This window comes from Arachis stenosperma, chromosome 10, assembly GCF_014773155.1.
Source record: "Arachis stenosperma cultivar V10309 chromosome 10, arast.V10309.gnm1.PFL2, whole genome shotgun sequence".
Taxonomy (NCBI): domain Eukaryota; kingdom Viridiplantae; phylum Streptophyta; class Magnoliopsida; order Fabales; family Fabaceae; genus Arachis; species Arachis stenosperma.
The window spans coordinates 115,845,535-115,859,108 of NC_080386.1; the positions used below are offsets into that span (position 1 = coordinate 115,845,535).

General features: G+C 32.6%; 1 protein-coding gene across 1 annotated transcript; it reads right to left on the reverse strand.

Moving 5' to 3' along the window:
- Positions 1–609: 609 nt before the first annotated feature.
- On the reverse strand, positions 610–5,633 carry LOC130955208 (protein unc-13 homolog). The gene is made up of 5 exons (XM_057882028.1): positions 4,945–5,633; positions 3,658–4,521; positions 2,268–2,723; positions 1,936–2,125; positions 610–1,853 (listed from the first exon to the last, which is right to left on the reverse strand). The coding sequence occupies exons 1-5, from the start codon at positions 5,509–5,511 to the stop codon at positions 922–924; spliced, it is 3,009 nt and encodes a 1,002-aa protein (XP_057738011.1). The 5' UTR covers positions 5,512–5,633; the 3' UTR covers positions 610–921.
- Positions 5,634–13,574: the final 7,941 nt, after the last annotated feature.

Below are 13,574 nucleotides of genomic sequence, written 5' to 3' on the forward strand. Positions count from 1 at the left end.
GAGGTGTAAATTTAAGTGTACAACATGAGTGGCCACATAAATGTCCTTATTTTAATTTACGGAAAGTGATTGTTCTGGCAGATCAAGATTACACTTTCCATCAATCACGCAGCCGCAGCTGTTTCTAGCTGTCCACACTTGGCGCATCCCATCTCTTCCAAAGTAGAAACTCCATTATACTGCGCCCGACAGCCCAAATTATCTAATAAACTAGACTTGTTTTGCAAGTATCTATATTTTTTAACCGAATGAATGGGACATCACGCCAACTTATACTCAATCCCCATAATCGCAAGATATTACGAGTCTAATTTAAGTGGGGTTCACATCTCATTTATGATAAATGATATCTGAACCGTTATAGTGTGTACACACAATGATATATATTACATAACAAAAATTTCCCAATAAACTGACACAATGCTAGATCCCAACTAAGAACAATTCAGCTATTTTCAATCAACCAGTAAGCTATACAATGCACTAGTAGAAATGGGGCAACCCACAGAGGAATTTAACAAAAGAATAAGAGAACAAGAACATCACTTTCATATAATATATATATATATAGAGAGAGAGAGAGAAGAGCGAGGGACAGACCAAAAAAAATAAACGTAGAAAGAACAAAGAAGCACCGTGAAATATATCTTAGAATAATAAATGAATCAGAAAGAATATATTCAACTACCTTCTGATGTAAGCCAGCCATTCTAGCTACCATTTGAGCTGCCTCACTTCATACTCTTAAGAATATGCCAGTAGCAATAAGCTTTTGGCTACAAGAGAGTCACATCCTGAAGAATAATGCACATATATTAGCTGGGCAATGTTGTAATAAATACAAGAATAACCAGGCTGTTAAGCAGAATGCATAGTCCCCATCCACATCCCAATTTTCCATCCCATTTACTGTTTCTCAGTTTAGAGTTTCTTAGGTAGATCATATGTCTTTTTAAGAAACTTAGAGGCTATTTCATCGTTTCTATAGCATAGAACACGTAATAACGTGTTTGGTTCAGATGGATCCCACTGGCCAGAAGTTGGAGGTAATGGAAGCCTAGACCTTGCAGAGGATTTATATGTCTCCAGGGTTACCCGTCTAAACCGCTCTATAATGGTCTCTGTGTCAGTTCTGAAAAGGGGAAGGATAGATCTCACAGTAGTTGAAAACTTGTCTATTAATTCAGAAGGCAAGCCATCCCCATTTGCCCAAAATAGTTCCTTAAGAAATTTGAAATCATCCTCGATGATCTGAGAGTCCTTCCGGGAAAAAGCACGGGATGGACCACCAGCAAGCAATACAAGCAAGAATCCATCAAAGGAAGCTCTCATTATTTCAGTGATAAGACGGGTGCGGATTCTTTCATGAACAGTGTCTGAAACAAACATCAACTTCCGCTCGAGTTCCTGGAGAAATGGCTCAATCCTGGAAGATGATGGATCCCCAATATATAAACCATCCCATAAAACCTGTCTAAGATCATGAAAGACAATTCTATATGCCACTGCCTCACAGAGTTGTTGAATTCCTTCTAGACAAGCTGCTGGAGAGAGTTCAAACTTTTTCGCTAATCCATTTGAAAAATCCTCTACTTGAGCAGATTCAGAGTTCCGTAAAAGTGTAATTATTCTTTTTTCCAGGACATCAAATTCACCCAGGATCCATTGCAAAGTATTTATACGCACACAGAGTTGTGGTATCCCAGAAGAGCTATCCCCATTTGTTGCTACCTGAGGATTTCGCTTCTGGGAATTGGGAGATTTTTCCTTTTTCTTCCCAAAGCCTTGAAACTTTGACTCCATGGTGCATCTGGTCAATGCTGGCATTGTTGGAACAAATGAATTTCGTGATCCTGAATAGAAGAACAAAAAACAACAGTTATTAAGGATGTCAAATTTCACAGCTCAACCATTAAATTTCAAATATCATAATACCGCATCCAGATTTTGCTTTGGTAACATAGTACTGAAGGCATCTGTCAAGGCCAGCCATCACTTCAGGAAGCAAAGCAGGATGCATCGGTATTGGGAGCTGAAAGTATGCATCCAAAGTTTCATTCATGATTCGCAAAACTTCAACGGCAGATGGAGCATATCCTTCTTGATTTGTTTGTGCAATCCAATGCTAGGAAATCACAATAAACTGGGTTAGTTTAATTAAATGTAACCAATTTATGCATGATTAGAACCAAAAAAAAAAAAAAGTAGATGTCATGTACATTGAAAATCATCAATTAGATAAAACATAAAATAAGGAGAGAGCAAACCTCTTGCTGAAGATTTCTATCAACCCACTCCTTCAGTCTGTCTAATCTAGTCTTAATCCATATTTTCACCAGATTTGCAATTGCAGCTTCAGCCTCATAAGGAGGCATCTCACGGATTATTGCTTTACCACCATCATCACTCTCCACTGAATCTTCAACTGCTATCTGCACAAGGTCTTTCTCCAACTGATCGGCGGCTCTCAACACTTGAACAGCATCAGGTGTCAGTTCTGTGATGCCCGATATGAATTGCTTCAATTCATTCCCATAGCATTGATGAAGGGTGGCAACAGCAAGACCTGCTGCCAAAGGATGCCATCTCTTAAGTATTGGACTAAACACTTGCTTTTCAGTAACTGCCAAGCTACCTACATCCTTTGCAAGGATGGCAAGGAGTGGGAGAGCATTTGGCTGATTTTTTGATGCTCTCCTGCTTGAGTCTGCTTTCTCCATTATCTATGCACAAGCAAAACAAGCACATTTCAGCATAAGTGTGTATTAGAAAATAGAGACAGATAGATAGCTGAAGGATTCAAGTAGAATGATAAATGTAATCAAGATCACAATTCACAATGTATTATCCAAAACTACACCAAATAACATGGATTCACCTAAGCTTAGTTCTTAGACTGGATATGTTGCTGGATAAACTTAATAGTCTAGCTTTTATAAGAATAGTAATTTTTCCACTAATAGTCTATCAAGCATGGATACTTACATAGACACGGGATAGAACATAAGACAGGACACATTTTAAATTTTAGTTAGACACAAAAAGATGGTGTACATATAAATATAAAGAATTTTTAGATAAATTATAAAATCTAGAAATTTTATTGATATTAAAGAACAAACTAACTTTTTATGTTTAATGTCTTTTTTTAATTATAAAGTATTTTAGATAATGTTTCCTATTAATAATACATACTATTTCTAAATTCATTTGAAGAATATAGGTCAAGAATAAGGTTGGATACACTGACTCATAATCCTATTTAGGTGTGTCCAAGCATGAAAATATTTTTTGATATTTTATTAAGACATAGTTGGACACGTAAGACATGCTCGTCAAACAAGTGTCATGTCTGAAATGTGTTCAACACGTAGACATGACAACTCAATGAAGCAGGCATGCATCGTAGCTAATAGAGTAGCTTTTCCACTTACAGTCACAAAAAACTGTAGTGGTACTGACAATCTAAAACCTGTTTTATAAGATTACAGAAACTCAGCTGAGGTAAGACTTTTTTTTTCTTTGGAAAAAGATTCCAATTCTCTTATGTTAAGTATAAATGGCCAATGTCGATGTAACCAAACCATGTGACACTATAAGTCAATTCTACCAACTTTTACAATGTGGAAAAGCCAATTGCAAACAGTAAGGACTTGCCTGAGCAAAAGCAGTGCGTAGTGATGACCTGATGTAAGTATCAATCCTTTCACGGGCCACATTGACTTCAGTTCTTCTTCTTCGCCGATACTCAGTAGAAATGTCTTCAACTAAAATTTTAGCTGCTGCAACTCCTAAAGAAACAATTCCCTGCATGGTCTCAACATTTCCACGGTCAAAAGTTTCATGATATGCAAGGAGCCTTTTCTCAGCCCATCCTAATATTGAAGTCAACGTAGAACTCAAAACTTTGGAATATTCTGCATCCTTTGTTGTTTTTGCATCCTTTGCTACTTCAGCTAGCTGGCCATCAGCTGCAGAAAGCAGGTCCAAATCTACCTGTCCGGTCACAACAAATCGGTGAAACAAAACCCAAGTAAAACAGAGATTATGGAGTGTCTGGTTCAGTCCAAGGATTCCCCAGGTCTTCTTAATCTGTTCCATTAGTTCATCAAACTCCTCAATAACTGATGACTCATCATTAGCATCAAAGCATGACTGCAGCAGCATTTCATAAAGCCGAAGATTCAGAGGAATCCCATCAGCCCAGTGGCATGAATCAGACCCATCATATGACCTACTTGCAAGCGACATGACAGCACTACGAAGAACCTGCATAGACTCATTGTTCCTCCCAGTTTCTATCGGCCTATCCAAAGCCGAATGAACAATCTGCCGCAGACGCTGTGCGGCGGAATTGGACTTATCGACTGGCATGTGTGGATGCAAAATCAGACCGGCCTCCAGAACCTTCAGTGTCCTCTTCTGCCATTCTTCATACTCCTGCTGATCAGTAAAATCCGAAGACTTGAGCTGCTGCAAAAGCTCAAGCGGAACCACCACAGACTCAATCCTCCTTCCAACCTGCAATAAACACCACAACACACAGCACAATCCGCAGTCAATAACACTCAAATACCGTCTTTCCCTTTTCAATCACATGCACGAAACAATTAAGCACAATCGCATAAACATAAAAATCAGCTCAAATTTCAACACGTGCTATGGCCTATAACTGGATCAAAGCGACATCACAGAATCACACAATTCAACCTAAAAAACTAGAAGAACCTTATCCAATAGCAGATCAAATAAGCACCTAGCTCAATTACTTAAATTCAAACAACAAAACCAATAAACAAGCAAAAAATTAAACGAAAAACCAGCTTCAATAGCCAGATCAAACTCCATTTCTCAACATGCATTGCAACAAACACGCATTCAATAAAAAAGAAGACGAGCACACGCGAGAATCGTGAAAATGATGAAAAGCACAAATCGAGCGACCTGGCCAGCGGAGATCCTGAGCAGCGCACGCCTCACGCGCGAATCCATGGCTTCCGAAACCCTCATCTGGTTCCTCATGAGCTCCCCAACCGTTAACGGCCTCTTCGGCTTTCCCTGACCCGAACCTGAACCCGAACCCGGACCTGGGCCAGGACTCTTCCTGGACCCCGAACCCGGCGATTTCAAACCGAACGCCTTCTTCACCTTGCTGGCGGCTGTGGAAGTGAGGGATCGCTGCACCGCCGGCGTGTTCGGCGAGTTGTGACTCGGCGACTCAGTGGAGGACGACGAGTAGTGGTTGTTGTTGTTGCTGCTGCTGTTGGAGTTGGAGCCATTGGCAGCGGAGCTCAGAGGCTTCCCGGAGGAGGTGCGGCATGCGGCGACGAAGATCTCGTAGGCCGTTAGGGTGAGGTCGGAATCGGTGAGCTTGGCGGCGAGCTGACCGAGCGGTGACGGAAGGTCTTCAGCGTGAGATTGCCTGGGAGGCGTAATTGAGGGCGGCGGTGGCGGCGGAGTGGTCTCTCTCTTGGAATGTCCCAATGAGAGGTCCCTGAAGAGATGGGCCATTGTAGAGAGAGAAAGAATGAAGAGAGAGAGAGAGAGAGAAAGAAATGGGAAGAAGAACAGTGTGTGTGGAGAGAGAGTATGGACTACATAGAGATAGAGGGAGAGAAAGGAACAACAAGCACACACTGTCTTCCTTCTCCTCTTTCGCTTTTTAGTTTTTTTCCATGCCGTTTTCTAGAGAGAGAAAAAAAGAAATTCCTTAACTAAAAAAAATCGTAATTACTTTTCTTTCTTAGAACTTGGAAGATTTTAATTACTGTAGCTTATAACTTCCATAGCTTTGTTACTATTTCGACTGCAAATAATATTTGATTGAAAAAACTAAAAATCTAAACGGCTAAGGAGTAAGAATGGGTATCTCACTATCTCCTAAGAACGAACATGCTAAACGAGTAAAAGATACTACTTAATATTATTATTATATATTTATATATAGATATATATTATTTTATATTTTCAATATATATTTTAGTATATACTTAATATTATTATCAATAGTAAAACTTTAGATTTAACTCAATTTTGTGCTTATACGATTACGTAAAATTATTTTTAAAATATAGGTTTTAAGATTTGAATTTTAATTATAAGTAAAATTTGTGAAGGAATATTAAGGAAGAAATACACTTATTAAAAAGAGACAATAACCATTCTAAATTTAAATTAGCCGATAGAGTTTTTAATTTTGATATTGAGTTTATAGTAGTATTTTTTAATGATGTGTAAAATTTGATGTGTTCTTTTTTATATAAAAATCACAAATCTAACATTTCAATTTGTGAAGTTTAACTTTTTTTTTTTAAATATAAAACCTATCATCTAATTTGTGAAATGATAGAAATTTTATCTTTCGATTTATAGAGTAACACAAAATTTATCTTCTAATTTGTATTCTAATATTAAAAGAATTTTAAATATACAAATTAGATCTTTTAATTTATCTTATCTCTATACTAAATTAAAATACACTCTTTTTTCATAATTAAAAATAATACAATAATAATTTTCATAAAAAAACAGTCTGTAAAGAATTTGGTGCACTAAAAAGGGATACTCTTAATCGAAAAATAAATAAATAACGGCTAAGTAAAATAATTGATACTCATAATTACCTAAGAGCGATAACTTTTTCAAATTTTATTTTATTGCAGTAAATTGCCTGATCTTTGATTAACGGGAAACAATTATAGTTTGAGTGAATTTTCAGAAAATAGTGTTTTTTAATATTTTTCAGAATATGGAGGAGATTTGTAAATTTTTATTTCAAGTATTTAGAAATTACGGGAACAAATTTATTTTGTTTTAAAATACAACATCTGTGGGCCTTTGCATAATTTATTTTTTTATTTAAAAAATATACTAAATTAGTTAAAGGCAAATTGAAGATCGAATTTTTTGGAGTTCATTTTTTAGAATGGCGGTTTTTTTTTTTTTTTTTATAAGGGTGGTAATACTATCTAAATCTATGAATATTTACCCCATTTTTATTTATTTGGAGCGGATAATTATTTGCTCTGCATCGAAACGGATTTTTAAATGGGTCAGATTTCCATTAAACCCATCCCGATATATTTTTAATATATAATATAGGTAATATATACAAAATAATTAATAATATTATATTATATTTCAATTTTTACTTTAATTTATATTATGTATATAATGATAATTATATCAATTTTAAAATTTAATTTTATTTATTAGATTTTAATAATTATAGAAACGAGTTAGGGTTTAACTTTCAAAAATTTGGATCTTCTAAATTTGAGATTTTCACTTTAGAGGATAAAGTAAAATTTTTCACCATTGAATGTTTTTTTTTTATATTTTTTTTGTTTCACCTATAAAATAAATTGTGATAAATCATACTTTATCCTTAAAAGTGAAATTCAAAATTTAGAGAATACAAATCCAACTTTTTATTAGCCACGGATAGAAACAAAGCGAATTTGATGCAAATTATTGTAGAGTGGGACAAAGTCAGATAAAATAACTCTTGAAAAATTGAGGTGAGTGCAACCATATTTTAGCGATTCAATCGTTTACCATTATTGTATAATTTTAGTGCTAAAATTTAGTTTTAAATTGTTCTTCAAATTGACTGTTTGTACCGAAAAGATTTTTAAAATTTCAATTGCACTATAAACATTTTGGAGACTAAAAAATTATATTATATTAACGGTGAAGTATTAAATTGGTCCCTTATTTTTGGGCGTAATTATATTTTGGTCTTTAAGATTTAAAGTGTCTTATTTAAATCAAAAAAAATTTTATTTAACTTCAATGTAATCCTACCGTGAAGTTAAAATTAAATAATTAATAGAATGTCCTATATGACAGCAGTATAAGAACAAGTTCGATAAATTAGAGAACAAATACAAGTTTTAGATGCACAAAATCAACCGTGAATATATCAATATATTTATTTATCATTTTTTTTACAATTTAAATTAAATATTTTCTATAGAACTAAGGAGAATGATAAATAAATGTATTGATACATCCATGGTTGATTTTGTGCCTTTGGAGCTTGTACTTGTTCTCCAGATTATATATCGACCTTATTCTTATACTGCTATCATATAGAACATTTCGTTAATTATTTAACTTTGACTTTATGATGGGACTAAATTAAAGTTAATTAAAACTTTTTTTATTCAAATAAAACAATTTAAATTTTAAAGATCAAAATAAAATTACGTCAAAACATAAGGAATCAATTTAGTACTTTACTCTTATATTAATTCTTTGTTTTTTTGTCGAATCATTCTTTGTACTGTGAGTAACGTGACAAATCTCTTCTATGCTTGAATAGAAGAGATGGTGTCACTTGAGTTTTGACATTAAACTATGAATGAAAGAATATTATTTATCTTTAATAGTCATATATTTTTTGTGGAATATAAAATATTTTGTGGTTTATTAAAGTTAAATGACCCTATTTTATTATATATTTAGCATCAAAATTAAAATAATGGTATTTTATCTAGTTTAGTATAAAAAAAATATGTATCAGATTACTCATGATATAATGGGATATTCGACGAAAAAAGAATGAAATCAACGTGGTATAATTTTTCAGTCTTAAAAATATTTATGGTAAAATTAAAATTTAAAGAATTTTTTGGTATAAACGGCAAATCTTAAAGACTAAGTTGGATAATTTAGTTCTGGTGCTAATCACCAATCTCATCATGATATAAAAAATAATTAGCGTTGGTTTAATGGCTACCAGATATTATTTTATATAACGTCATAAAATTAAATATAGCAGTGCAGAATTGCTCTAGAATTATAATTAAGGCAAAGACATTATGATATTTATCACATGGGAGCATGCATTCAAATGCATGTGCATGTTATGTTATTCGATTGATTTTATCGCTTGTATCGTCCTTCTGGATGTTCAAATAATAACACAGGACTAACTACTTAAACTTGAATTTTTCATCTATAACATATCTTTGTAGGTGTTACATCACCAAATTTGAACGATTCTATTACAAACCAATTAAATGTTTGGTCAAAATTTTAATATGCTTGCAACTATAATATTAATGAGTGGTTGGATCTGGTAAACATAATTTATGTAAACACTAAAAAAATACTAAACCATTGAAGAAGATCGATTGGAGCTTTCACGTTCGATGTGGTCAATGTAAAATTATGATTGGATAATAGATATATAATAGCATTTATTTTTCCCAGCTTCAAACCTACATTATGAAAAAGACTAAAAAAGAGCGCAACACAGCTAAAATCTCATCATAAACATGATTCCATTATAATCAGTTTTTATTGTTACATGTCGCTTCTGATTTTGAACTTTATTTGTTAAATGATTTATTTATTTTTATTAATCAAACTTAACATAACAACATTGTTCATTATGTTTGAAAGCTACAAGACTTGAAAAGTAACAATCTCATGGCTAAGCTTTTATTGGAATGCAATTAGATTTTTCAATTGAATGTTATTATATGGATCTCTCTACTATTAACATCAAAATTAATCACAAATATAAATATATATTAAAATATAAAATATATATTAAAAATAAATTAAATAATATATATATGAAAAAAATTTACACATATATATAAAATATTATTTAATTTTTTCTGTGTGTGTTGTGCGTGATTATAAAGGTAGATAATGTTAAACATGAATATAGGACAATTTTTTTTAAATTATAAAGTAAAAAAATTGGATCGTCTAATTTTTTAAAAAAAAATTAGAAATACAAATTGAATGGTCTAATTTATGTAAAGGAGAAAAAATTTGAAATTTGGCCAATGTAATAAAATCGTCTAATTTCAATATATATATATATATATATATATATATATATATATTGAAAAAATCAAGTCGAAGTTCGATTTGATTATAATATATGTTATTTTAACGCGTTAATAAAAATCTCTTGGTCCGATTTGTTATATATATATGTGTGTGTGTGTTTGTGTGTTTGTGTGTTACGAGTTTACAGATCTCTCGTCTCTTCCTTCGTCTTGTTCTTCTTTTTCCTTCAGGTCCTCCACCTATATCTATTTTTATCATTTCGTATGAGTATAAAAAAATTGACAATAGAATTCATATTTATGTGAGTGAGAAAAATGGATAATAAAGTCCTATTAAAAGTATATTATTTTTTGTCAGATTTTGTTACAAACATATAAAGGAGTGAAATTTGTTTGTGAAAATCCGTTAGATGTTGTTATTCCATTTACAATCTCATTAGAAGAACTAAAAGGTGTGATTTGTGAGAAGATAGATTCTCAAATGTCAAGGAAAATATCATGTATTTTATATAAGTATCCTATACCGGTATTTGATGGATTCGTTCAATTTCAAACCAAATATGTAACTGATGAAGCGAGCATGCAAGAGACGTTTTCAATGTATATTGAAAGTCGTGTTCAAATGTCATTCATTGAGTTGTATATTGAGTTCGAACAATCTAAAGCCGACTGAAATATTGAATGGAAAGATTACAATAGTGATAGTGAAGAAGAGTTTGAAAGCAATTACAAAGTTGTTGGTCCAGATGGAGACGAAGATCAAGGTGACGGCATTATGAAAACAAATATGACAGACGTAGCAAATGCACTGGCAAACGAACATCTGTTTGAAGAGCCATCTTTCATGCGAGCTTTGGATTTGGAGGCCATGCATGCTCTGGAGTTTCCTGAATATATGAATGCAGGTACGTAATTACCTATATTTATACAAAAGATTAGAATTTTGTTATAATTTATATTGATTGATGGACTAAATAAATACATGACATGTGAAAATATATTTAATTAGCATTTGTTTATGTGTTTAAATGGTTAAATTTAAAATAATAATCATATAGTTAGTTATTGATTTAGTTAAATATTAGTTATTATTTATTAATTAGTATTTATTTATGTGATTATGTTTACATTTGGTTAAAATTGAGATAATTTCTTGATGTAAAGTTTATTTATATTAATATTGATGTAGTGAGTATTGATTTTTATATTAATATTAAAATAAATATTAATATTGTAAATATTGTTTCGACATATGAATATTTATTTATGTTAGTATTAATTTTTTGATATCATTGATTTATAAGTTATAGATAGATTTTATTTTTAATTTGACTAATTAAATATTTGTTTATTAAATATTTATGGTATGGCTGTCATCGTGGTAGAAATTTCTATTATGGTAGATGGTAAATTTGCCGTAATAATGGAATTCAGTTCTAGGGAAGCTATTATTATGATAATGAAAGATTATACCATCCGAAGAGGTGTAGACTACCGAATGTATGAGTCGGAGCCGTTGACATTTTATGCGAAGTGTATACAGTATAGGTTAGGTTGTGATTGGCTTATCAGGGTTAGCATAATCCGCAGAAAGTAGTGTTGGATTACAAAGAGTTATAACGGTAATTACACTTGTACCAGAACAACCATTTCTCAGGATCATTCGAAGCTAGATTCGAATACAATTGCAAAAGCAATAAAGTCATTGGTAAAGGTTGACCCCTCAATAAAAATGAAATCAGTTATTGCGGAAGTGCAGTCGAAGTTTAATTACAATATCAGCTATCAGAAAACATGGTTGGCTAAGAAAAAAGTAGGTGAAAAAAATATTTGGAGATTGGGAAGTATCATACAAAACTTTGCCTATATGGTTTGAGGCATGTGTCATAAGGAGCCATCAGCAATCGTCTATTTTGAAACTATGCCTGCATATCAAGGTGATGACTTGATAACTGATATCCAAATATTACATTGAATCTTCTGGAATTATTACACCTACATTAGAGCATTCAGACATTATAAACCAGTTGTTCAGGTGGATGAGACTCACTTGTATAGAAAGTATAAGGGTTGTTTGTTGGTTGCAGTTTCAAATGATGATAACAACAAAGTCTCATACCAACATTTTTTAATCATCTCCCATCATTCGCTATTAAAACCATTTAATTCTCACTAACTTAGATTTTTATCAACCTCCTCGCTTCCTCAACTCAATCAAAATCAAAGCTCACCATCACCACCAATTGTTAACAACACCAACCACAATATTCCATACTCATTATCATCATTAATATTCATAATCAAACATAAACAATCACCATCCTAGTCCATCAAAATCATCACAAACATCAATAATCATCAAATATCATCAACACCAATAATTTCCAACAATCACCATCACCCACAAAAATCAATAACTACCAACAATTAACATCAATCTATCATCATATCAGGATCTACCACAATCATACTTCAACATATATATTTTTCTCAATCTCTATAATCATGCATATACCACAAACATAATTCAAACAACCACATATCCAATTCAATCATATCCTATGGTTCATTAGCCTAAGTTTCCAGAAACATTACATATTACATAAAGGAAACCAAAACCATAACTTGGCCAATTCTCACGCAACTCAAAACACCAAACTCAAATTCAAAGCTCCAAAACCATCAAGCTCACTCCAACAAACACCATACCTCAATCTAACATCATATAATATACAAAAACATCACTAGGGCTAACCCAAATATCAAACCACAAGATTTTGAAGAGACTTATCTTACCCAATGAAATTAGGGGCAAAACCTAGTAATATTCTAATGCTAGATTACCCCTAAACAAACAAAATCACAAAATCACAAAATCTACTCAAGAACTAGAACAAAAAATGTGAAAATGATAGGGCAAGAAACTAGAGCACGATTTTAGAGTTCTTACCTATAAAGCTTAGTTAGAAATGACAGGCTCAATGAGAGCTTCGTGTGGCTACAAACGACTCGTCAATCGGAGCTCCGTAGCTCAAATTATGGCCAAAAAAAGAAGAAGGTGAATAGTGCAAACCCTCACCTCCACTCTTCTCACTTCAGCGGTGCCTCTTTCTTATTTTAGGGCTAGAAATAAGTTGAAATGCTCATTAGTTGTGTTTATATAAGTTGGACTTGGGCTCAACTTTGGCCCGATCCAACTCATTAGCATTTTTAATCCGTTTGACCCATTTTAGGCCAAAATCTTTAAGATTAGTGCCTGATTTTCGATTCTAAATTATTTTTGTCCTTTCAAAATAATAAATTCAATTTTTAAAATCTTATTTTTCTCAATATGCGGTACTGGACAAACTAAAGCCGATACTGCCAGTACGTATTTTTACAAAAAATTTTCATAAAAGATACATTTTTCCACTCAAAAAATTTACTGAATTCAAATTTTACCTTTTTATTTTCAAAATATCATTTCTATATTTTCGAACCTATTTCAAGCAATTAAATTACTATTTTATTAAAGCGGCTTTACGTGAAAACTTCGTTTCTTACAACTCCCTCAATGAAATCAAACTGTCGCCTAAACTTATCAATTACATTCCACTCAATGCATTCAAATAATACCAATGGCACCGTAGCGCTCCAAATAACTGAATGCATGTAGATGTCTACAGGAATTATATTTGGCTTAATGCGATCAACATCATAGGCCTCCCACACAAACTGCACATAATAAAAGAAACAGATAATTACATGCCAAATAATAATAAG